The sequence below is a fragment of the Myotis yumanensis genome, unplaced genomic scaffold, assembly GCF_028538775.1.
Source record: "Myotis yumanensis isolate MYYU_CA2020_CCGP unplaced genomic scaffold, mMyoYum1.0.hap1 SCAF_3, whole genome shotgun sequence".
NCBI classification, from domain to species: Eukaryota; Metazoa; Chordata; class Mammalia; order Chiroptera; family Vespertilionidae; genus Myotis; species Myotis yumanensis.
Genome location: NW_027223754.1, coordinates 27848956 through 27875245, shown reverse-complemented (window position 1 = coordinate 27875245; position 26290 = coordinate 27848956). Strand labels below are relative to the sequence as shown.

General features: G+C 42.5%; 2 protein-coding genes across 9 annotated transcripts in view; one reads left to right on the top strand and one right to left on the bottom strand.

The window, feature by feature from the left end:
* The window catches only part of PSD3 (pleckstrin and Sec7 domain containing 3), a 429912-nt gene that overhangs the window by 25859 nt on the left and 377763 nt on the right, over positions 1-26290 (bottom strand). For all 8 annotated transcript variants that reach the window (XM_070408519.1, XM_070408520.1, XM_070408522.1 and 5 more), the window contains 2 exons: positions 10676-10833; positions 7564-7708 (listed from right to left, as the gene is read on the bottom strand). In XM_070408519.1, coding sequence (XP_070264620.1) covers positions 7564-7708; positions 10676-10833 — 303 coding nt within the window. The remainder of the gene's footprint in view (positions 1-7563; positions 7709-10675; positions 10834-26290) is intronic.
* Positions 15964-17022, top strand: LOC139004910 (sphingosine 1-phosphate receptor 2-like). Its single transcript, XM_070407404.1, has one exon. It carries the CDS (start codon positions 15964-15966, stop codon positions 17020-17022), a length of 1059 nt encoding a protein of 352 aa, XP_070263505.1.

The window sequence follows — 26290 nt, the reverse complement described above, 5'->3', positions numbered from 1 at the left end:
TCTTTATCCTTCTATACAAAACCTAAGACTTATTACCTTACCCCTCATGGAGAAGAGGATGAAAGAAAAGCTGTGGAAAATAAAAGGTAATGACGATACAGAAATGCATGTGTAAGAGGAAGAGGAACAGCGAGGACTAGAGAGAGATGGCAGAAAGAGCCAGGGGAGAAGAGTCATCCATCCACAACACTCACTGAACACCTACTATGCGCAGGCATGGTGCTGGGTTCTGGAAAAGCCATGCTTCCTGCCACCCATCTCCCCTCTCCCCCAATCGTGGAACACAGAACCCTAGGAACTCTAAGGTGAAGGACTTGCCATCGCCCCTTCTAACCTCTTCCTCTGCGAGGCAATGGGATCCAGAGTCCTTGCTCAAGGCACAGAGGTGAGGACAGTGGGCAGCCACCCCTTCTCCCAACTCCTACTCATAAACTCGCCTCGGAGCAACCTTCTTAAATCCCAAGGGCTGCTGCAAACAAGCTTGGAAATATTCCATTTCTTAATGTATCGATGCCAACCCCAACTTTCAAAACTGTGTAAGCCCCCTGGGTCCCAATGTGCCCTTTCCCCCACGGTCCTCACACATGTGGGCTGTACGAAGGTCCTTTCTCTGAATCCCACTCAAGACCAGTGCTCCCCCAGATCTCACACTCCTCCTCCCCTGCATCACTACAGCACTTCATGCCCATACCACATGCGCACTGCACACTAGTCTCTGACTTATGTGTGAATCTTCTCTCCTTCAGTGATTACAGCTCTTTAAACAGAAAAAGGTTACTTTTCTCAAATCCTCCAGTGTCTAGTACACTGCTGGGCAGGGACAGAATATGCAGCACCATCTTTGGCTTACAGATATTACCTGCCTTACATGAACACATACCTCATTAGCTGAGCGTGAAGACCCCTGCCTTAGCTACTTTGATAAGGCCCGTGTACCTAATATGGTAACCAGTGTATTGGCCCTCAGTCAATAGTGGCTGAATAAATGGAGCATTTTTAGAAAGGGAAGGTAAAGGCAGGAGGGCTCACACTGTTGCCTCGGCTGTTTTAAAGCAGGCGGGTGACTCAGAGGTAATGACATTTCTACGAGTCTGCAGTGGTTCTCAACCTTGGCTGCACATTAGAATCACCTGGGAATCACCTTTTTAAAATCCTGATTTCTGGGCCTCATCCTCCGGAAATTCTGTTTCTTTGTTACTAATGTTGTGGCCTCATCCCATAACAAAGAAACAGAATTTCCAGAGGGTGAGGCCCAGAAATCAGGATTTTAAAAAGATTCCCAGGTGATTCTAATGTGCAGCCAAGGTTGAGAACCACTGTGCTAGGCAGTTTACCAGCCAAAGTGCTAAGCACTGCAGCCCCTCAAACCCCAGCTGTATGGAATTTAGAATAAAGAACATCTGCCTTTGAGTCAGTTTTAAGGGGGCTACTGTCGAAAGTACCAGCAGAAAGATTTTGTTTCATCATTTCATGTTTAAAACAGTTTTAAAGGCCTTAAGCCAGGGGTGGAGAACCTTTTTTCTGCAAACGGCATTTATATAGTTATAGCATCACTCACGGGCCATACAAAATTATCAACTTAAAAATTAGCCTGCTATATTTGGTTAAACATTTAATTAACTCACCCCTAATGCCTTGTCAGGGCCAGACCAAATGATTTCCAGGGCCTTATACTGCCCTCAGGCCCAACATTCCCCACCCCTGCAGTTGACAGTGTTTAGTGAGCTTCAGCATAATTTCAATATGATTTAATTAATTGTTTTATTGAATATTTAATATACATTAGATACAGACCTCTGAGAAATGAATATAAAATTTATTTTGGAGAAGTGAAGTCATGACCTAAGGCCATGACAGAGTTTGGGCTGCATCTTGTTGGCAAAGTGAGCCAGTTAAGGGTAAGTGACAGAATACGAAACTTATTTTAGCCAGAACCGAGGAGGATGGATTGGAGAGAAAAAGATTAGAGTCAGAGAGAACGCAAGTGGTTACAGGAATAGCTGCCAGAGTTTTCCAGAGTGGGTGTGTGCATCCCAGGCAAGACGATCCTGGGGGTAGAATTTTAAAACTCAGCGTTGAGACATAATTCAGTACCACACAGTTTACTCGTTTAAAGTGCATCAGTCACTGCTCTTAGCATCTTCGCAGGGTTGTGCAAATATCACCTCAAGTCAATTTTATGGCATTTTTAGCTTTCCTAAAAGAGACTCTTTTCGAATGGAATCTCAGTGTGTCTTTTGCAAATGGCTTCTTTCACTTGACATAATGTTTTCACGGTCCATCCATATTGTAGGGCAGATCCCATTTTATTCATCCATTTATCAGCGGATGGCCATTCCCACCTTTGGCTGTTATGAATAATGCTGCCAGGAACATTTGTGTAAAAGTTTTGTGTGGGTGTATGTTTTCATTCTCTTGATATCTAAGTGGGAGTGAAATTGCTGGGTCACATGTTAACTCTATGTTTAATCATTTGATGAACCACCAAACTGGTTTCCAAAGTAGCTGCTTCATTTTACATTCCAACCAGCAATGCATGAGAGTTCAAATTTCTCCATACTCACACCAACGCATTATTTTCCTTTTATAAATAAAAAGATTTTTAAAAAGTCATAGCTACCCTAATAAGTGCAAGTGGTAGCTCATGGTTTTGACTTCCACTCTATTTCATTAATGACTAATGATGTTCAGCATTTTTTCATGCTGTATTGATAGTAGGACATGCAATACATTTTATATAAAGAATTGTACATATACTGTGGAATATCTGTCCACTTAAATACTTACTACTGATAAGGTGAATGATTTAAAAAGTCAGAAGACCACTGATCTAGGTAAAAGATGACAAAAGTCTGAATTAAGGGAAGTGGGTAGGATATGAAAGATCTGTGACTGAGAGTATGGGATTGAATGGTGTGGAAAAAGGGTGTTCTGACCAGTGAGGGACACAGCTACCAGAATGACTTCCTGTACTGAAATCCCACCCGTCTGCCTGTGGAAGGAGGACCACAAGAGGCTGTGACCTCTGCTGACCTTGGAGCTGGGCCCAGGCAACCAGAGGCTCCTCACCCCCTCCTCTGTCCCTGGAATGTGCTTTCCCCTGGCCTTCCACACACTAGAAACCGCCAGGACACAGCCTTGAGAGAGTAGGTGTTGCTGGGACCGTCTGGATGGCACGCATGATGGAGCCCAGTGAAGGCCTCTGTAGGAACTTTTAAGATTCTGGTGGGTGGGTGCAAAGACCTACTTATATCAACCCTGTGCACATTCAAGTCTGAAAACGACTACTCGGGCCTGAATAGGTCCTGCAGAGGGCTGGTCGAGAAATCCTGTTTGGAGTGTTACACCAGCAGGAGAAGCGAGACTTACAACTTCCCAACACCACCGCCCCCCCCGGAAGTGCTCTGGCAGTGCTGCCACGGAAAACAGTGGAAGAAGGTGACCCTCCCACACAGCACAGCTGTTCCGAAGAACCACCCTGCACTGACAATTACCAACTTCAATAATGAAGGCTAACATGTTTTGGATAGAAGACAAGAATAAATTAAAGAAAAGCTTGCAGATGACAGGGTGATGAACAATGTACCTGTAGAAGCACCAAACAACCTTGTAATTGAATGTTTAGTTTTTTCCAGCAGGGCACTCACAATGTTGTGTGTGTGTTTTGTACATTGAAATTATCCCGGTGGCTCTGGCATTTAGGGGAGTCATAGCCGGGCTGGGGGCGTCTGGAGAAAGGGAAGATGGCTGGGCTGAAGCCGTGGCTCTCTATGGATGTTGACCCCCCAGGACATGCAGCAATGTCTGAAGATATTTTTGGGTATCACAGCTCGAGGGAGATACTGGCACCAGTGGGTAGAGGCTGGGATATTGCTAAACATCCCACAATTCATCCTACAACAAAGAACCCTCCAGGCCATACTGTCAGCAGTGCCGAGGCTGCGAATGCCTGGGCTGCGGATGAGGACCCGTCTGCGAGGCTCTGAAGAATTAACTCCTGGGCATCCAGACACATCCTGGGACGCACTGAAGGTGCATGATGACTCCAGCAAAGGCCACTGCAGTGGAGGGAGCCCCAAACGCCCGCACCAGGCTGTGTGTGACCCGCCTCTTCGTCCCTCCTTCTAACCTGTCCTGTATCACATGGGTGGCTTTACACATTTGTTTCTAAATTGCCCTTTTGCTCTCAAAGGTAAACATCGTTTTCATTTAGTAAATAAACACAATGACATGGGTAAAAAAAATAAAATAAAACAACAGAGCTAATGATAGAACCTTAAAACCATTCTAGAATGATCTCCGTGTTCTCCAGAGGGAAAAGTGAGGCCACAAAGGTTTGGTGATTTATGTGTAGGGAAGGAAATCGTCTTATTTTACAAAGTAATTACATTCTTGAAAGGGCTTGGTTATCTTGTCTTACGTAACACCGGAGGATACTGCTTTTTGATTATAGCCTTCTTATTTAAAATCTCGAATTCATCATTTTGGTCACAGTACATAAGATTTATTTAAATGAGAGATCCTGCCTTGATAAAGGTGCTTGCCTGCCTGGTCTCACAGTAAGAACAGACAAGCAGATGAACACATTCATTTCCATGTACAAGTACTAAGTGACTTACTAATATATAGCCCGCACATAAACAGGACAATAGCACATTTTTCAAAGTAGAAAGTAAAAAGAAATGTAGATTCTTTAGTGAGGAAAGAGCAAGGAAAAACTCTTTCGTTGCTCTATGTTTATTAATGTTCCTCCTTAACTTCAGCTCACCTTTTGCCCTGAATCTTTCATAGGAGTAATTGTGAGAAAGACCAATCTGTTGAAAAATAACCACTAGGAAATCCCTAATGAAATTAACAGAATAAAACTCAACTTCTGAAGGTATTTTTTCCCCTGTAGTGGTTCAATTGTCTTTCCTCTTCTTACCTTATGTAATGCGGCTTACTGTTTGTGTTAAGTACAATTATGAGAACATTATGCCAAATATCCAAAATAAAGTGGGGAACTGCATTTGCTTTAAGAGTCCAGACCTCATTTGGGTAGATGGAGAAATCTGCCAACATATTCTCTGGTCATCAGTAAGAGGTAATGCCTTCCTTTTATCTTAAGAGTTTATTATCCTTGAAAATTAAATGCCATTCTGCCGTGTAAAGTGAGCTGGCTTCGTCCTTTCTATTCTTACCAGTTTTCTGGGCAGTCTATGCACTGCATCACACTAGCAATGGCTTACATGGTGAGCAAGCATCCAATTCATGTTAGTAATAACTATGAATTTACAAAAACAAAAGAACCTTTCCTGAAACCATGTCTCCCCTCTTCTTTCTGCCAGTCTGTTTTTTATAAACTTAAGGCGAGACTTATACACATTCTCTTCCTCCACTTCCTTACTGCCTTTCATTTCTTCCGCAAAGACCAACATGGCTTCTCCTCCCATCACTCCATCCTGCTCTCACCCACGGACCTAACAACCCCCCCACCACTTCACAGGAGACATTTCTCTCCTATTTTCACTTGACTTTTCTCCCTTTTCTTGGCACAACATTATCCCTCCCACCCTTTTTTTTCCAACTAACAAAAAAATGCCAAGTGTCTGTCTGATCTGCTTCTGAGCACCAGGCACTACAACACTTGGAGTTCGAAAGAGGAAAAGGACCCAGGCAAGAAGCAACAGGAGGGAACCAGGAGACAATTGGATCCCAAAGGCCAAGCCAGACACCACCATCCCCAGCTGCTCGAGTCCGGGTGGCGGCCCCGATTCCTGCACTTCACCGAGCCACAGGATGATCCATTCCGTACCCGGGGAGCTCTCACATGTTTCCACTTCCACCCATCTCTTCTACAACTAACTCAGTTATTTCCCCTCTGCATTACTGAGAGTGCCTTTAAAAGCAGCCTTTCTGCCTTGGCTGGGGGTTCAGTTGATTAGAGTGTCATTCCAAATCTCTCTCTAAAATAAATAAATAAAAAATTTTGAATAGTAAAATTGCCCTTTCTGCTTCCAGTAATTTCCTTCTCTAATAAATCCTTCCTATTGTAACAAGAATGATTTTCAAAGCACACATTTAATCACATTACTTTGCTGCTTTCACACTGTGATCCCGAGGATGCCGGGGAACTAGTGAAGCGCCTGAATCCCTCACATGACCCACAAGACCTTCCATCACCAGGCCTTGCTTCCCTCTAGGAACATTTCCAGCCTTTTCTCAACACTCTGTGCTCAAATCACACGTGATGACTTATGTGTGGTTCCCGCACCCCAGGGCTTTCTCCTCTGGGCCTTTCAGTCCTCTGCTGGATCAGTCTCTCTTCCCCCCCTCACCTAACTGCTGCTCATCCTTCAAGCTTCATAATAGACATCAAGGTCCTCCTTCACCGCCAAGGCCAGGAGAGATGTCCCTTCCTTGTACCCCACAGCACTCTGGACTTATCCTTGCTGAACCTCCCATCCAGCTGTGTTGCAATGACTTGCTCCTTTGTATCTGCCAATCCAATCTCAGCATCTGGGCTTCATTTGCCTTTCTATTTCCAGAGCCTAAAATAGTCTCTGAAGTACAACAGGCACATAATACATTTTTATCTAATAAGTGTATCATTGATAATTATGATATCAAATATGTGGAGGAGCCTGTTAATATCAAGACCTGGCTGATTAGAGCCAGATGGAGCCATTTCTATTGGTGCACCAATAAGAAGTTCATAGTAGACATCTAAGCCACTTCCCAAATCCCTGACTAGACAACAACAATAGGGTGCTGCCAGGTTTAAAGGTGGAAAAAAACAGAGTGCATTCGATGTCCTTGGTGCAGAGTGTTAAGTAGGAGACTGACAAGGAGAGAAGCCTGGACGTGAGGACGTCTGGAAGGTGGTCCAGTGGTGCACTTAGCTCTGCCCGAGGGGAGGGGAGGGAAGGCTCCGCCCCCTCAGCTGTGAGCAGTATCCCCGGGAATATTTTTATAGACTTAGCATCAAATACAGCTTGGGATATGGGAAAACCCCAATTCAAAAAAACTGAGAGAATATAAAAAAGGCTTGTTTCCAAGCCAGGATGTCTAACATTAGCTAGTTCATAAAAAAAAAAAAAAAAAAGAGCTGTTAGTACAAACAAACCGAAAAACCCAGGCCTGTCTGACTGATTAAGTAGTAAACTAATATAAGTTTCAGAAACTAATTCAAAGTATGTGTCCTACTCACCTTGACTCAGTTGTGTCAGCTTCCTCTATGATGGTGGTTCTCAACCTTCTAGCCCTTTAAATACAGTTCCTCATGTTGTGACCCAACCATAAAATTATTTTCGTTGCTACTTCATAACTGTAATGTTGCTGTTATGAATCATAATGTAAATATCTGATATGCAGGATGGTCTTAGGCGACCCCTGTGAAAGGGTTGTTCGACCGCCAAAGGGGTCGCGACCCACAGGTTGAGAACCGCTGCTCTATGAAGTGTAAAACCCAGTATCCTGTATTTTGACCCATTCCAGGGCAAGGTCTCACCCCCGCCCCCCAAATGTAGAGCAATATTCAAATACAAATATTTCCAAGGTCAAAGCACTATCGAAGTGACTTGCCTGAGACAGCTTTGTTGTAGTGGCAGGCAGAAGTGGGCGGCTAAACTTCTTCTGAGACCCAATGGCTGCTGGAAATGGCGGTGCGGAAAACACAGCTGCGACGCAGTTAATTTTGTTTATCCACCCTTGCATTTCATCCGGGCTCCTAGGAGAAACAGACGTGCTTACGTCAGGGCATTTTCTATATTGAAGGGCATCACACCTTGCCCATTTCTCATCGCTGATTTAAATGGCACATTAAATCATTTCTTCTTCTTGGTACAACTAAGCCCTGACAAAACTTCATTGGAGCCGAACGTTACAACAGCAATCATGAAGGGCCCTGGGACTAAAGATCATCGTATGTAAGGCTGTGATTACCCCTTAAGGATACAGAGGGGAAAAAGCAATGTCACTTGATAATAAATATTGGTTAACTTGCTTTCTGTTTGATACTTAGGCTAGGTAAAAAAAATTAATTAAAACTAACTCATCTCTTGCAATCATCTATTTGACTTTAAAATCCAACTGAGGGATACACTGATAGAGGGGATGTAAAGGGCTCCACCCATGTTGGAGGCAGTTTTGACAGTTTCTTAAAAAGGTATCTACAGCCCTAGGCTGTTTGATTAGTGGTTAGAGTGCTGGCCAGGGGACTGAAGGGTCTTGAGTTCGATTCCGGACAAGGGCACAAACCTTGGTTGCAGGCTCGACCCCTGGCCCCAGTCAGGGTGTGTGCAAGAGGCAACCAATCAACGTGTCTCTCTCACATCGATGTTTCTCTCTCCCTCTCTCTTCCACTCTCTCTAAAAATAAATGGAAATAATATTCTCGGGTGAGGATTAACAACAACAACAAAAGGTATCTACAAGTCACCATATAACCCAGCAATTCGACTCCCAGCTACATACCCAAGAGAAATAAACACCCAGAGGCACAAAAAGGTTTATCTGTGAACGTTCACAGCAGCAACCTTTACAAGAGTCATAAAAAAAACCCAACTCAAATGTCCATCAATTAGTAAATAAACAAAATGTGGTATATATCCATGCAGTAGACCACTGCTCAGCAATACAGGAATACTGTATGATCCCACTTATAGGAAACGTCCAGAAAAGGCGATATTAGAGAGACAGGAAGGTGTCTGGGGCGGGGGGTAAAAATGGGGAGTGACTGTAAACTGGGCACCGGGGATCTCTTTGGGGTGATGGAGGTGTTCCAAAACCGAACTGTGGTGATGGCTGCACAAGTCTGTAAATTTGCTAAAAATCACTGAATTGTACAAGTTAATTGTGAAATTAAATGGTATATATAACACATATATATGATGTTAAAAAAAACCTACACAAGGATGTGGACATCATCTGATGTTATTATCATTTGTTAACTTACATGTCACCTATGCGCAGAGTCTAGAACTGACAGCAGATAATAAATATCTGGGAACTCATAAATGAGTGGTAGGAATGATTGTGGAGCAGGATAGATTATACACCATGTATATAATCAATAAAAAGAAGGTGGCCAAAATGTCAGCCAAGCTAAAATCATTTCCTGTACCGATGACTTGGAGAGAAACCCCACTAACCTGAGACCACACGAGTATCATCTCCTCATTGCACTGTGCCCTCTAATCTGATTTTGCTGGCTCTTTATTTCAATTGACTAATTTTGGCATCAGTTCTACATGAAGTAATTGGGATCTCCTTAGTTATTATATCTGGTACTTTAGATTGAAAATAATGTTGGGGAATAGAATAATTTGAAGGACCTTTATTACTAATAGCTGTAATTGTACATGTAGCTATAGTTCCCTTTGTGGTGTTACAACTGTCTTCCTCCCACACTACAAAGTCCTGTGTCACTTGGATTTCCTTGCAACTTCCTCTTCACCGGATGTCAGCAACTGTATACCCTTGCAGGTTTGACATCCACAAATTACTTGAGCACCTGTTCTTGTTCCTATTTTTTTTTTTGGATCTTATATTGTTTTGATCAACAAGTATGCAGACTATGCAGACACTCATGCTCACTATTTTTTTATAAAATATATTTTTTATTTCAGAGAGGGAGGGAGAGAGAGAGAGAGAGAGAGAGAGAGAGAGAGAGAGAAACATCAATGCTGAGAGAGAATCACTGATCCGCTCCTCCTGTGCCCTATTGGAGGTCGAGCCTGCCACTGGGGCATGTGCTCTGACCAGGAATCGAATCATGACCTCCTGGTTCATAGGTCAATGCTCAACCACTGGGCAACACCAGCTGGGCTCATGCTCACTATCTTGATGTCAAATTTGAACCTGGGTGCCAAATGCGGTGCCTCAGTAGGGCTGTGCTGAGTGGTTCTGCAGTCACGTTCAAGCTGACAATTAACACTACCTGCCATAAACACATGCCATGCGAGCTCCTGTTACAATTCCTGTTCTAGGGGCTCAGCTCTGAAAATCCAGTTTCTCACCCCACACCCAGAATTCTCCATGTGGGATGCTCCACTCCTAACCCAAAGGCTGGCACGGATCCCTCATTAAACTGGCAATCCATCCTACTTCCTTGCCCACAGTATGATTTCATCTTCTCCTCCTAGTTTAATCACAGAGTTGAGCTCAGGAGGAGAGAAAAGAGGGGATGAATGGGAATCTACACTTATCATTGAACAGTTTCTATGTGCCAGACACTGTGTGAGGTACTCTGTACATTTGATCTCATTCAATTCTCATAAGAATTCTACGAGATACACATTGTCATCTACACTAGTGACAAGCTGAGGTTCCAAGAGGTTAAATTACATGTGAGGACAAAGGGCTAGAAAATGGTGATTGGCAGCCAGGCTTACTGTACTCACTGTGTGACAGGCCTTGTGTACTAAAACCCTTGTGTTTTATTCATGAGGATATGAAGTTCTAGAGATGGCAAGTGGGCGACTAAATGTCACAGGCCTACCGTGTAGCAAACAAAACACTGAGCCCAGGGTTTCTATTTCTTATTCTAGTTTTCTTAGGTGGCTATCTCTCTAATGTAAACAATGGCTTTGACTCCAACTCAAAAAATTCCCCCTGCGGATCCTGATTCTCTTCTCGGCATAAAGTGGTGCTATGCAAACTAAGAAACAAGAGGAAACCAAACCAACAAAACATACTGAGCCTGAAAGAGCAAGACCCTCCAGTCCGCAGTCTTCAGTTTAAACACATTGGGCTTCTTCTCGTAGTCCGTGGCCTTGGACGCCAGAGCGTGGTGCACACTCACTGCGTTTTTCAAATCGTCTTCTGACAGAGACTTTTCCGGCTTATACTCATCCTGCAGGCGGATACAGAAGAAACAAAGAGGAGAGCATGCTCAGGTCCCACCTCTTTATAAAACGTGGAAATACAAGGAAAGGATCTGAAACGTTCATGACGGTGCGTGAAAAGAGTAAAATGAATGGTGAGTGAAGATAACTCCTTGCTACTTCATAAACATCACAAAACATCCTGTTGTTTGAAAAGTGTGCTCAGAATGAGAAAATACACTTTACCTAAGGGGCACTTTGTAAAAGCTGATATGTCATAATTACGGTAAATAGCTAAAGAAGGCCAAAGATAAAATATCACAGACGTTTTGTGGTGACTTGAAGTGAAGCTAGTTACACAGTTAGGATGATGTGGTTTCAGGAATAAATGGACAAAAGCTTTCAGATACCCATCAACAGAATCACACTGATGGTAAAAACCAGGCCATTGTTTTCCTAAAGACACTATGTGGGGGTGGGGTGGGGGGTGGGGGAGAAGAGGTCAATGGGGAAAAAGGGGGGCATCTGTAATATTGCAACAATAAAAATAGATTAAAAAATAAAGTTAAAAAGGGTGAGATGAGTGAAAAAATAATAAAGACACTACGTTTTCCTGCTGCTTTCTTTTGAGGCTAATATTATCAAAAGAAAAGTGAACAGTAAAATGAAATGATTTCTCCAGCTGTTCTCTGGAAGACAAGAGGAAAATCACTTTAATAATCAGGAGAAAGCTTAGCACTATTATCATAAATTTGAAAAATGGGTAAAATGACATAAAAAGGAAGATGTCATGTATAGATGCAGTTTTATCTTTTGGCATGATCTATAAGTTAATAGAATTTATAAAGGTTTTTTGCATGGCTTCCCTCCAAACATAAATTTGAAAACGCAACCAGTAGAATAAAAATTTAAAACAAATTTGATTCTTTTATTACTATTATTATTATATCCAATAGTTTTCCTGGATGGTAGTGGTGGTGCTTGTAATTCTTATTCTATATAGTAGTTTTCCTGGGCCCATTAGAATTAGAAAAGGCCTCAAAACTAATGTAAATATAGTAAACATTACAAACTGTTACAGGAGATGTTTTCTAGTGTTTAAAGTCCTCATTTCCCCCTTCCCATATTTTATCAGATATGATGCTAAACTTGCACTTCTGTAAAGAGCACACACACATGCATGTACACACACACACACACACACACACACACACACACTCTCGCGTGCAGTTCACTTTCTAATTAGTAGTAAAAGCCTAAAGGAAGACATCAACTATTACCACAGAATAGTTTTATAAATTTTCTGAAAAATTACAATTAGACTTCCCCTACCTTCTCCCCATCCCCTCCACAAATCAAGCAATAATTCAAACGTACTATTACTGTCATTTCAAATTGAGTCAGCAATAAACAGCAGCTGTTTATCCTTAATGACAAGTATGTCAAACTCAAAGGCTAACACAGGCCAAATAAACAAGGTTTAAGTTTACGTGGGCCGGAAAAAAAATACAAAGGCTTCAATTTTCATAGAAGCATCTGTTATTTCGATAGAGACATACTGAATACAAAGGACTGAAATAAATGAGTAATGGTTAACATAAAATAATAGAACATTTAAAAAAATTAATATTTTTTCTTGAACGTACCAGACACTGAATAACTGCACAAATTTTAATAAGCGTAATGCAAATAAACCTATTTTTCTTGTTCTCTGAAAGAGAAATATTTCCTGTTGCACACACCAAACAAGTCAGTCCAAGACTAATGACATGGCAATCGGCTGCTAAAATATTCCCTGCTAGTATTAGTGGAGAGAAATGGTGCGCCTGCGCCTAAGGTGCGTAAGGGAAATGAATGCAACACGATTATAGTAATCAGTCATTAGTGAACATTGTAGTTCGTTATTAATAATTGTGTATACCAGGATATTGTAAAAATTAAGTCACAAAATTTTTATTAAAACGTTTCTTACATACCATTATATTGGCTGGGCCACAAAAATATTCGTTGTGGGCCGCGAATTTGATATGCTTGCTTAATGATCACTGTTAGTGACAGTGCTAAGAGACAAAGGTAGGGATTATCCAAAATACACAGTACATTTTCTCCTCTGTTCCCCTTTGGGACCACATCCAAATAAAAAGCTTCTGCACAGCAAAAGAAACCATCAGCAAAATGAGAAGGGAACTCACTGTATGGGAGAACATATTTGCCAATGATATATCTGATAAGGGCTTAATTTCCAAAATATATAAGGAACTCATACAACTTAACAAAAGAAAACAAACCAATTAAAAAATGGGCAAAGGATCTAATACACACTTCCCCAAAGTGGATACACAGACGGCCAAGAAAGATGAAAAAAAAGCTCAAAGTCAGTAATCATCAGAGAGATTCAAATTAAAACAATGAAATATTAACTCACACCTGTCAGAATGGCTACCATCAACAAATCAACAAATGACAAGTGCTGGCGAGGATGTGGAGAAAAGGGAACTAGTGCACTGCTGGTGGGAATGCTGGTGCAGCCACTGTGGAAAATAGTATGAAGTTCTCTCAAAAATTAAAAATGAAACTGCCATTTGACCCAGTGATCCCACTTCTGGGAATATATCCTAAGAATCCTGAAATACCAAGCAGAAAGAATATATGCACCCCTATGTTCATAGCAGTGCTATTTACAATAGCTAAGATCTGGAAACAGCCTGAGTGCCCATCAGTAGATGAGTGGATAAAAAAGCTGTGGTACATTTACAACATGGAATACTATGCTGCTATACAAAAGAAGGATCTCTTACCCTTTGAGACAGCATGGAGGGACCTGGAGAGTATTATACTAAGCAAAATAAGCCAGTCATAGAAAGACAAGTATCACATGAAATCACTCATATGTGGAATCTAGTGAACAAAATAAAATGATGAACAGAATAGATCCAGAGATAAAGAAGCACGGAACAGACTGAAGAATCTCAGAGAGAAGGTGTGGGTGGGTGGGTAGGTGGGAGAGATTAACTGGGAACTTATATGTGTATATACATAATCCATGGACACAGGCATTAGTTGTGGTAAAGGTCTGGGGGTGGGGTGGTGCAGGATGGAAGGGGGGGTTAATGGGGGGGGGGCGGAATGGGGACATCTATAATACTTTCAACAATAAAGATGTTTAAAAAAATAAAATAGAAAATAGAAAAAATACACAGTGAATTCCAATAGCAATATAAAGACTGCTTAAATTTATAACTTCAAGATGGCAACAACAAGTCTATTTTATTAGGCCTCAGAGATATAAAACTGCTGTTAACAATATAAGTTTTCAAGAGAGATATGATGAATAAAGGAGCATAAAAAGAAATCTTTAAATATAATATAGTTACATGTATCTGTTCTTCTATAATGACCTTTAATGCATAAAACTATAGTCTACTTATGTCTTGGGGTCTTATCTTTTCTAAATGAGATGTTTATTAGGGACTTAGCATTCCAAAGACTCACAAATCTCCTCCCAGGGGAACTGTTTTAGTGTAGGAGTACCTACTAGAGGTAGCATGACTTTGAAACCCCATCCAGCCTTATGATGATGCTGTAACAGAAACCTGAAGAGCTGGCCACCAACTCAACTTAACCACTTGGTTCCAGACAGGAATCTGAGGGGGATAAATGACCAGGACCAGAATTATCTTCATAGAATTGACATGATACTTCCATTTCCATACATACTGATCTCTAATACACCTGATATTTGAGTTTGCACAGAGATCAGCCTAGAAATTTGTATGCACCATTTTAGATGTTCTGGATCCATGATTTGGGCTTTTATCTTCATTCTTTATATTAGTTTCTTTTGATTAATTTTTCTTGTTTGAATTTAGGATTATTACTTAGTTCTTTTTCATATTCTTTAAGAAAATTTAAGGCTACTTTTTTTTTCTCTGGCTACAGGATACACAAAGTTGAGAATGAAGAGTATGTTTTTATTATTCTCTAGATCAGCTGTGGGCAAACTATGGCCCGCGGGCCGGATCTAGCCCGTTTGAAATGAATAAAACTAAAAAAAAAAAAGACCGTACCCTTTTATGTAATGATGTTTACTTTGAATTTATATTAGTTCACATAAACACTCATCCATGCTTTTGTTCCGGCCCTCCGGTCCAGTTTAAGAACCCGGTCCAGTTTAAGAACCCGGCCCAGCGGGCAGCCCCAGCCCCAGCTGAGGCCGTCCCTGGAATGCTGATGCCAAAGCCCCTCCGGCCAGGGCCGGGACCGGGGTCCGCCTAGCCAGGCCTGGACATTCCCTGGTTTCGAGCCCAGTGACCTCTTGCGGACCTTCTGGGAGGTGCCGGGAGCCGGTCCATCCTTGCTGCTTGACACAGTCGCTGCAGGGAAGAAACATCTGCACAGCATATGTTTCAAGGGATCTGGCGTATATGGCATACTGTTCTTAATATGTTTGCTCCCCTTCTTGGCGTTATGTGTTTTAACCAAGGTCACCTCTCGGAGAAAGGTTGTTTCCCCAGGTAGGGATTTTTCCCTGAAGTTAGAAAGGGAATAAAACCCCTTCACTAAGTGCCAGGTGGGTAGTTAATCACTTTAACTAAGAATAATCATGCTTAAGCTACATAATCTTTACTCCCTGGAATGGAGATAAGAAACACCCTGAGAAAGGTTGTTTCCCCAGGTAGGGATTTTTCCCTGAAGTTAGGGAGGGAATAAAACCCTTTCACTAAGTACCAGGCGGGTAGTTAATCACTTTAACTAAGAATAATCATGCTTAAACTACATAATCTTTACTCCCTGGAATGGAGATAAGAAACACCCTAACCTTTGGAATAGAAATTGACAGGATTAAAATCAACTGGTATAAATACAGATGTAACAAGAAAACAAGAGACAGAACCTAGGGACAGAACCTACACACAGAACCTAGAGACAGGACCTGGCTGGAGAACCTAGACAGAACTTGGCTGGAGATCCTGGAGGGATAACCCAACCATGCTGATCAACTGAATGCTGCCTTTGAGTCCTTCCTTCTTCTCTGACTCTGTCCACACCTTTGGGAACCCCTGCACCTGCTGGGGTTGGACCTCAGCAGGGAGGGAGTCAGGATTGCCTTGGTAAAGCTCTGACAGCTCCATGGCCTCGGCCTGCCACTGAGCCCCACCATGGGCAGCCTATACTCGGAGTACCTGAGCCCCACCAAGGTCCTGGAGCACCATAACTACACCAAGGAGACACTCGACGTCCCGCAGACACTGTCCCGCCAGGTGGCCTTGGTCCTCATCATCATCCTCTGCTGTGCCATCGTGGTGGAGAACCTGCTGGTGCTCATCGCCATCGCCCGGAACAGCAAGTTCCACTCAGCCATGTACCTGTTCCTGGGCAACCTGGCCGCCTCGGACCTGCTGGCGGGCGTGGCCTTCATAGCCAATACCTTGCTCTCGGGCTCTGTCACCATGCACCTGACCCCCGTGCAGTGGTTTGCCCGCGAGGGCTTGGCTTTCATCACACTCTCTGCCTCTGTCTTCAGCCTCCTGGCCATCGCCATTGAGCGCCATGTGGCCATTGCCAAGGTCAAGGTCTATGGCAGCGACAAGAGCTGCCGCATGCTGCTGCTGATCGGGGCCTCCTGGCTCATCTCACTGGTTCTCGGGGGCCTGCCCATCCTCGGTTGGAACTGCCTGGATCACCTCGAGACCTGTTCCACCGTTTTGCCGCTCTACACCAAAGACTACGTGCTCTGCGTGGTCACCATCTTCTCTGTCATCCTGTCGGCCATCGTCGTTCTGTATGTCCGCATCTACTGCGTGGTCTGCTCTAGTCATGCCGAGGTGGCTGGTCCACAGACACTGGCCCTTCTCAGGAAAGTCACCATCATGCTAGGGGTCTTCATTGTGTGCTGGCTGCCTGCCTTTAGCATCCTCCTCCTGGACTACGCCTGTCCCGTGCGCTCCTGCCCTATCCTCTACAAGGCCCATTACTTTTTTGCTTTTGCCACCCTCAACTCACTGCTCAACCCTGTCATCTACACGTGGCATAGCCGGGACCTGTGGGAGGAGGTGCTGCGGCCCCTGCAGTACTGCCGGAAGGTGGTGGGGGTGCAAGGACGGCGGGGTGGGGCCCCACATCACCGCCTCCTGCCCCTCCGTAGCTCTAGCTCACTGGAGAGGGGCACCCACATGCCCACATCGCCTACGATGCTGGAGGGCAACACAGTGGTTTGAAGGACATGTGGGCTGACAACCAGGCCATGGCAGAGGGCTCCCTGGAGAGGTGCCACGTGACTGCAGACAGCTGTGGGGCTGCCAAGCACGGTGGCCCACTCCACAGACCTGGGTGATATGGAAAATATCTCATACCTGGGATGGCCCGCGGAGGCACTGACCTGTTGGAAGAAAGAGCCACAGCAGAGGCCTGGAGGCCAGGGCGGGGACTGGCGTGACCCCTTCAGAACTGGCCCGGGGAGGTCTGAGGTTACCTGCAAAGGGCCTGGGTGACAGCAGGCAGGTACTCAAGAGGAACTCAGGGCAGGAGCAATTTACAACGTGGTACAAAGGATTTCATTGCACAACTGTCTGACCCTCCAACTTGCCACCTCCTGGCAACCTCAGGCCCCTTCCCTGGAACCAGTGCCCCAGGGGCTGGAGGCCTCCTTCCTTACTGTCTGGGCAGCCCCAGCTAATAGTTCCCCAAGCCCAAATCCACAGCTTCCCCAAATTTCACCAGCTGGTACTTTGGCCACTTCTTCCCTTTCCTCTTACTCCACGAGATGCCAGGAAACCACGGGTGGGGGGGCCTAAACCCCATTCTCAGACCTCATCGGCCAGTTGTACTGTTTGGGGCACAGAGAAATAATCACCAAGGGCTGGAAAAACCTGTCTGGGGAGCTGAGGATGGCTCAGCATGGAACTTGAGAAAGTTCTGAGGGAGCTGTTAGCCCAGGACCCTTCCACCTTTCCCCCCAAAACAACCACCCCCAGGCTACTCCCACCGCCAGCCCCCGCTGAGGTACCAGCTCTACTAAGGCAGGGCAGCTTGAGTCCACTGTGCCTCCTTTCAGGTTGTAGTGAACAGAGCAGGGAGCGGGGGTGCCGAGGACGTTTGTGGGGGCTCTCTCCCACCCTGCTCCAGAAGGACTTTGCTAAATCCTGTGGATAGAGACAAGGGTCACTGCGGTACGAACATATTTATGTGTCTCTCCATGTCTGTGCGTGTCCTCGTGTGTGCGTGTGTGATGTCTGCGACCTGTGCCCATGTTTCCCCAGAATGAATGCTATTCTGTCTCCTTATGTCTGTGTTGAAGCTGCCAAAGGGGGTCTGGCCCCACACAGACCCCTTTGTAATCGCTGGCTCATGCCCCGACGTGAGAGCTGGGCTGCAGCTCACCTGGGGACGGAAACCTCATGCCTCAAAATTATTTCTTGTGAATGCAAAGGTTGGGAGGGTCTGTTGGGGGGCAAGGAGCCAGTCGGGGGCGTGTGTCCCCTTATTCAGCTCCCCAGATGCCCCCACACCCCATGTCTGAGACAGGCCCAGGCCAATAAACAGTTCAATTTCTAAAAAAAAAGAACCCATTGTGGCCCTTGAGTCAAAAAGTTTGCCCACCCCTTAATTCAGAGCAACTCGCCTATGCCCACCCCTGCTCGAGATAGTTTGTAGTTTTATTTTTTTATCTTAGTCATGCCTAGAATGTGTTTCTCAAATTTAAAGTATCTAAATTTTTAGTTATTTATCATTATATATTTCTAATTTTATTGGCTTGTGACCAGAGAACGTGGTCTGTAAAATCTATTTTATTTCCTCAAAATTTGTTAAGGTTAATTTATTAAGGTTTTCCAACTACATCTTTGACTTTGTTAATGTTCCACAAACATACAAAATAAGTTTATTTCTTGAGGGATGAGTGTATATTTATATTCAAGTTTATTGATTCAATTCCTCCATTACATTATTTTTTCTACCACTTCATCCTCTTGAGACAAGTATATTAATTTCTTTTTTTCACTATGTCATATTTTAAGTTCCTCTTGCATTTCTAACAACTTTGTCCTACATTTTAAAAAATACGTTTGCATTGACTTGTTTTTAGAGAGAGAAAGGGAGAGGGAGAGAAAACATCCATGAGAGAGAAACATCAATCAGGTGCCTCCTGCACGCCCCTACTGGATATCAAGTCTCTAACCTAGGCATGTGCTCTGATCGGGAATCAAACCAGTGACCTCTTGGTACATTGGATGACGCTCAACCAACTAAGCCACAGTGGCCAGGGCTTGTCCTACCTTTTAGTTGCTATGTTGTTTGTGTATTTAGGTTTATGACTGTTATCTTCCTTATAACTATGTGATACTTATTATTTTAAAATGTTCTTTATCAGGTTTAGTGCTTAATTACATAAGATGAAAACTTATAAGCTCCTCTCATCAAAATGCTCTATTTCTCTACTGCTTGTTTACATCAACAAGAAAAAACTTTTAAAATGGTTTAAATTCCCTCCTGCTAATGGTTTCAATTCCTTCCCATTAATCCTAAATTTTCCTGAAATAGTTTAGTATGTTTTATTCTGCAATCATATTAAAATTATCTTGTATTATGCATTTTCTACTAGAAGATACCTTATTTTGCACTTATATTACACATTCCCTGACTCTCTCTTTATTCTTTTAGATTTGTGTCCACTTTCATTGCTCACCTACTTTCTATCTTTTCTCCATTCTGAGGTGTCTTTCCTCACCCCTCTGCTATTTTATCTCCTTTCAAGTATTTTTCTCAGGTGGGTGATATATATTCTAGTTCATATTTTCAAATATCTTTCATCTTCTTTGACATGTATTAGAAGATGTATTAGAACTCTTGGTTGCATTCCTTTTCCACTCACTGGTTTATAGATGCTATTTTACTGTCTTCTACTTTCCAGTTTTACAAAAGTCTAAAGCCAGTCTGGTTTTTATTTCCTTTTCTTATATTTGGTGTTAGGGATCTCATAGGGGCTTCATTTTATCCTTGGAATTCAGAAATTTCTGCTAGGCGATGACTTAATATTCTCATCCATCCAGTCTGGAACTAAAAAATTTCCACTCTAACTCTCCCTTATATAATAATCACTTAGGCTGCTAACTGCTGCTAGGAATAACCCATTTGTGCAGACATGTGTCAACACAGATTTATTGTCTCCTGCTAGGGTTGTACCCAGTGCGATTCTTTTACCCGTCCACAATAATCTCTCTGTTCCATTCTACCAAATGCTCACCATTCTTTTCAACAACCCTCACTTACCACAACTGTGGTTAAGAACATGGGTACCTGGAGTAAGAACCAGCCAGGCTCACAGGCTAGCTCTGATATAATACTGAATTTCTCTGTGGCCTTAGGTTAAACTCATTAAGCCTTGCTTTCTTTAAGTGGTGATGACATCGTCCTCAGAATTGAAGGATGAAATTAAATGACATACTGTTGCTTCTTAAATTCAATGTTTCACAATGTATAGTAAGCTCTCAAATGCTAGTTGGTATAATTTCTAATAATTTCTTAGTAGCATACAGGTTGACCTTGTATTTTATAAGGTCAATGTTGTAAATATCAAACTTTTTACTTACATAACCTATAAACACCTGTGTTTTGTGACCACCTTTATCTTTTATCCTCCTAATGTAGCAAAATCCTGATCAAGGCCAATCCTGAGATCAACCTCCTCATTGGTTATTATATTGCCTCCATATTTTTAATTGTTCTCTACCTACTGGCTTCTTCCCTATAGCCTATAAATACACTCAAGTTCTTTCTTACCTTTGTAAGTCAATAGTCCCTCCTGAACACTGCTTTCTTCTCTAGCTGTCAACTCTCTCTTTGCCTTTATAGATGATGAGTTAGTAGTCCACATTAGTTGTTTTTATACATTAATTTCTAGTTTACTCTTTAACCCACTGAGACCTGGAGTACATGTCTACACTTCCTTGAAACTTCTTTGGCAAAGGTCAGCAGTGACCTCCGAATTGCAAAACTCAATAGATTTTTTTCAGTTCTCATCTTATAGCGCCCAAGGGAGTCAACAATATTTTTGAAATTCTTCCTTGGCTTCTTGTTACAATACCCTCTTGGACTGTCTCCTACCTCTTTGACTATGACTTTGCTATCTCCTCTTTAGCTTGTCCTTCAGATGTTAGTTCTGCCATTGGCCTTCATCCCTTCTCATTCTATTAGTTCCCCTTGGGATAATTACAGCTACTGTTATTTAAACTCCCACATAGAGCATGATGTCTAACAAACTGCTATAGACGATTAAGAAACACAAGAACAACGGATAGCTATTCTACTGGATGCCTTAACCCTCACACTTGGAGCATATTCTTTCTGCTGCTATTTTCATTTAAAACTAAGCTGATATTTTCAGAATTCTCTAAAAGTGCAAAGAATGTAACACTTATTAAAGCCCTAAGTAAAAGCTGACTAACTTGTTAAGTTGGAAGAATTGTACCACTGCTTTTGATTTCAAGGTGGTTTCCTAAACTCTGAGCCACTGCCTGCTTATCTTACAGCAGAAGGATAATATTACACAGGACGGAAAAGGAAGGCAAGATCTATTTAATTAGGAGGAAACCAAAGTCAAAGAATTTTACGTTTAACAAGTTTCTGCTTTTTTAGTTGATAGTAATATCTTATTTTAAAGACCAACAAAATACGTTGGAATTCTGAATTCCCTCATGAAAATGAAACTCCAAATCCATAAAAAAATGAAAAACCCAGGGTAGATTGGAAACATTAGGGTTGGCAATTGTATAAAAAGAAATGATTTCATTTTGCAGAGTTCATTCTTACATCTTTATTTTTCACTGCTTAAAGTAGAAGACAGCGTTTAAATTATAAAACTGGGAAGGAAGAAATAGGGATCAATTACTGCAATCAAACCATTTCAAACCCAAGACTCTTGGCTGTGCAAACTAAATGTGAAACAGAGCAAGATAAATTCAATCAAGAAATTTTCAGTAAGAAAATGCTCCATGACATCTAATTACCATCCATTCTCTGAAACAAATAAAAGGTGATAAAAGCACGCTCCTCTCCCCTGTGTACAACTCCGATCGGCATCTTTTTATCTGGTATGATTCATCAGAGCATCCCACCAACCTAACAAGCACCACAAATGTGAGTTCACAATGCTATTTATTTTAAATTCATTTAAAACATGAAATAAAAAGCTTTCCCCCTAAAAAGGTTGTTAATTGAACCTCTTGTGAAACTGAATCATAACACACCAACACAAAAAAACCATCTACAGCGGCACAAACAATTGGCCTCAGTCTGAAACATGTACTCTCAGGTGAATATAAAGTCCGATTTGGAAAGTGACCAAATTTCAAAAGAAATTCATCAACATCAACTAGGAACATGCTGTAATTCCAATTTTCAAAGTATTACTTACTTCGTGTCTTGTTAAATAAAATTTCGATACCTAATTCAAAGAATGTAAAAGAAAGTTAAAATGGTCTTGATTTGCACTGAGAGAACATAGAGAGGGGAACTCAGAACACATCCTTGCTTGAAGCTGAGGCTACTTATGAAAATGCCAGCAATTACAGTAAACTGGATCCTAAACTGTCTATTAATTCCTGATTCTTAAAAAGGTATTAAGAGTATTTTCATCATTTGATATTTTTAAAACATATTTTTAAGTATTTCTGGTTAGATATCTTTCTAAAACTCATTCAGCTTCATTTTTCTTGCACTAGGGAACGCAGAAAGTACTATATTTCCACAAATCTGAAAACAAGGAGTCAAGCAGATCAAATAAAGGCATGTCTTGCCAGTCAATTAATCATATATTTGCAAATCATCTATTTACAGAATTTTAAACCTGAAAGGAGCCTAAAGGATTATTTCATCTAATTTTCTCATATTAGGAAAGCAATTTTAGAGTCAGAAAAATATGTCTTATATTACTGTACTAAGGAAAATTAAGAGAGGATAACTAAGTTAAAATCAAAGGATTCAAAATAGGTATATTATTTGTTCAGTTAACATTATATGGTGCCACCTCCCATGCTGAAATGATGTGGAGGCATCAGGAGGGCTTCTGCATCATGACCTTCCTGGTTCACATAGAGGGTGCCTCGCAGACACAGCAGCACTCCAAGGACTTGACCTGCTTTCTCAATAAGGCCCCGACTTCAGTGAGGACATTTTCTAGGATAAATCCGGTGAGTGAACCAGAAAGTTATGATTTATCTTTTTAATGATTACACATCAAAAGAGTTTGGGCTGATAACTGGAAGAGAGTTGGAGCTGATAACTATCAGCAGCCCTTCAGGAAGATGACAGGATTCCTGACTCACTATCTGAAGACAGTTAAGTCTTAAAGTTTTAAGCAGAAATCAAACCTCAGCATCCTTCCATACTTTGTCCATACTTCTGATGCAGAGGTCAGAGTTTATGGTGAAAGGCTACCCGCTGCCAACCTCTGGGCTGCAGGGTCCTCTAACATTCTGTGAAAGGCTGCACGTGTCACTGTCCGTCACCATGTGAAGGTGTCTGTCCACCAGCCAGCCTACCACCACTCTGTTCAGAGCCCTGTGAGACCAAATGAAGGTCTAATGCCAGGGGTCCTCAAACTACGGCCCGCGGGCCACATGCAAATACAAATATTGTATTTGTTCCCGTTTTGTTTTTTTACTTCAAAATAAGATATGTGCAGTGTGCATAGGAATTTGTTCATAGTTTTTTTTAAACTATCGTCCGGCCCTCCAACGGTCTGAGGGACAGTGAACTGGCCCCCTATTTAAAAAGTTTGAGGACCCTGGTAATCCATGTTTCCCCCTGCAACTTTCCTACGGCAGCTGTGGGCGTGAGATTTACTGAAAGGGAGGGAGGGAGGAAGCCAGAGATGGAGAGCAAAGCCCTCAGAGAGAACTGAGCAGCAAACAGGAAAGGAGGCTTGATTTCTGGACCCATCTTACACCCGGAGAAGCCACAAAACACTGCATCACCCCATGTGGGGACAGAGAAGTTCTTTAGAGGAATAAGCCAGTTTGTGTCTGATAGAGATCAGAACTGGAATTGTAGTTTTAGATAGAAACCTGCAGAGTAGAGCTCATATATGTCTTAAACCCCAGAGACTAGGTGTGTCTAAGATGCAATGTCTTTATAAATTTATAGTTTTTATAAATATGATTATGGCTAAATCTCTTTTACATATGGTCACACATTCTGCTGAACTGGGCCACTCACCTATTTTATTACTAATGATAACTTGGCCATGATCATTATTCTCCCGAGAGAACATGGCTTCAAAGCCTAGTTAACTGTCCTTCAAGCATTTTCCACTGCTGTAGAGAATGAGAGGGTCCACATGGCTTTTTAAGGGTGAAAGGGCACGGAGCCGACAGTTTTGCAAGAGGAAGTAACCATGCCCTGAGCAGGCAGGAAAGCCTTTTCTGGCAGGGCCTGGGCCAGTGATCAGCCGGCGCCTTGCACTACGGGTATCTGGCACATCAGCCCCTGAATGGCTGCCATCCTCCCAGTCTGGGGGTCTTGAATCTCCAGTATCTTCATTCTGCCAGTCCAGTTCACACTCTGGATGTCACCTATACCTCAAACGCAGCAAAAACCAAACCAAACCAAACCAAACCCCTCTCCTAATCAGACTTAAAAAGGAAACCATATAGGCAGTTGGAACAAATCTCTCTTCCAAGTAACCCAAGAAATGAAGAGAAGATTTTGCATGAAAGACACAGTCCTCAGAATATAGTGACAATAAACTAAATTTTTAGAGAACTGATTTTTTACTGACAAAAGACATGATTACTCTCAACCATTACATCGATCACCTGACAATTTATTTTAAGCCAACATAGCTCAGTTTTGTCATAACCAGACCTGTAACGAGAATACTATCATAAAGTTTATAACAAAATGGTTTCCAGAAAACGCCAGAGACTGACACAAAGCTCACACCAGACACCCACAGAACTTCTCAAGCTAAGTGACAGCAAAGACTCAGCCAAGCATTTGGACAACAGATGACTCACTCTCTGTTGACAAGCAGATATGGAGTGAATATCCAGTGTCAACGACAATGGGTCATCAGGACCAACAGGAATTGAATCACTTTATTATCAATTCATAGCAATTTCAAAATTGTAAAGCACATATGAACTGTATTACATTAAAATGATACTATTAGGCTTCTCTGCCACAAACACTTAATCTATACATATAAAAGTCTAAGTGACCGTTCAACCATTTGGCCAGTAGCTATCAGGGGCATTTATCACCAGGGGGCAGATGCTCAACGCACAGGCATAGAAACATGAAACATGTGAATCTCAGAGACAAGGGGGGAGTGGGGAAGGCGGGAAGAGATTAACCAAAGATCTTACATGCATATTAGAGGCCTGGTGCACATGTACCAGGGGTCCCTTGGCCTGGCCTGTGCCCTCTCACAATCCGGGACCCCCTTGGGGGATGTTGGACTGCTGGTTTCAGCCCGATACCTGTAGGCAAGGATGAGGGACCCTACCGGTGCACAAATCCGTGCACCGGGCCTCTAGTATTCCTATAAAAATAGTTATCAATGGGGTATAAATTTCTTAGGCATGAGCCTGGGCTCAGGGAACTGCAGGTATTAGAACCAAGTAAGGCTAGGAGTGCATTCTTACTTAGCCGGAAGACAGACAAAACCACTCTATCATAAATGCCCTATTGTGCTCTACTGAAGAAAATTCTAGAAAATGAAATCAGTTATTCACCCAACTTTATTCAACCCCCATATGTATTTTCCAATTCTCACCAATACATTTGGTTTAAATCATGTCATTAACCATTCATCACATAAGGCTGGCCTTCTCATCTACACTCCAAACCCAAGCTAGTTTCGGGTTGATGACATGTTATTTCCTACACTGCTCCCAAATGTGACCTTTTGTGCATGGTTCTGACATTACTTCTGGGATACTCTGTAGGTTTACTGTTTGCTTGAAAGTCAAGGTAAATGTGACTAAGTAACATAGCAAGGGGGCCAGAAAGAGAATGAGGCGGTGAGGAGGAAGAGTGCGTGTAACCTGCAGAAGCAAGACAAGAGCTTGGATACTATCAGAAACTGTCCAGGGGAAAGGAGGAAACACATCTGTGTCCTTCCAGATATGTTTCCACACACTTTACTTCACTTTAGAGAGAAATCAATAACAGGAAAGAAAAGAGGTTCAGCCGAAATGAGATAGACCCTGGGGATCTGTCATTTGCAAAAGTCACATAATGGGGGACAGCAGAAAGGAGGGAGCGGAGGGAAGATCCGAGTGGAGACTAGCCAAGCCTTTTGAAAGCAGCTGTTTGTGTTCTCTGTCTATGTCTTCAACTCACACCCACCTGACTGCCATGCCCAGCATTCACTGCAGCTGCTTCACAATAATATCCTTGTTGCTGAAAGCAAAAGGCACTTTCCGAGGCACTTACTTAAACAAGCTTTTTACAACTTGTAACATTCTATCATCTCTTCATATCTGT

Coding starts and splice junctions, on each gene's coding strand:
- LOC139004910 (XM_070407404.1), top strand. CDS start 15,964: ATGGGCAGCCTATACTCGGAGTACCTGAGCCCCACCAAGGTCCTGGAG.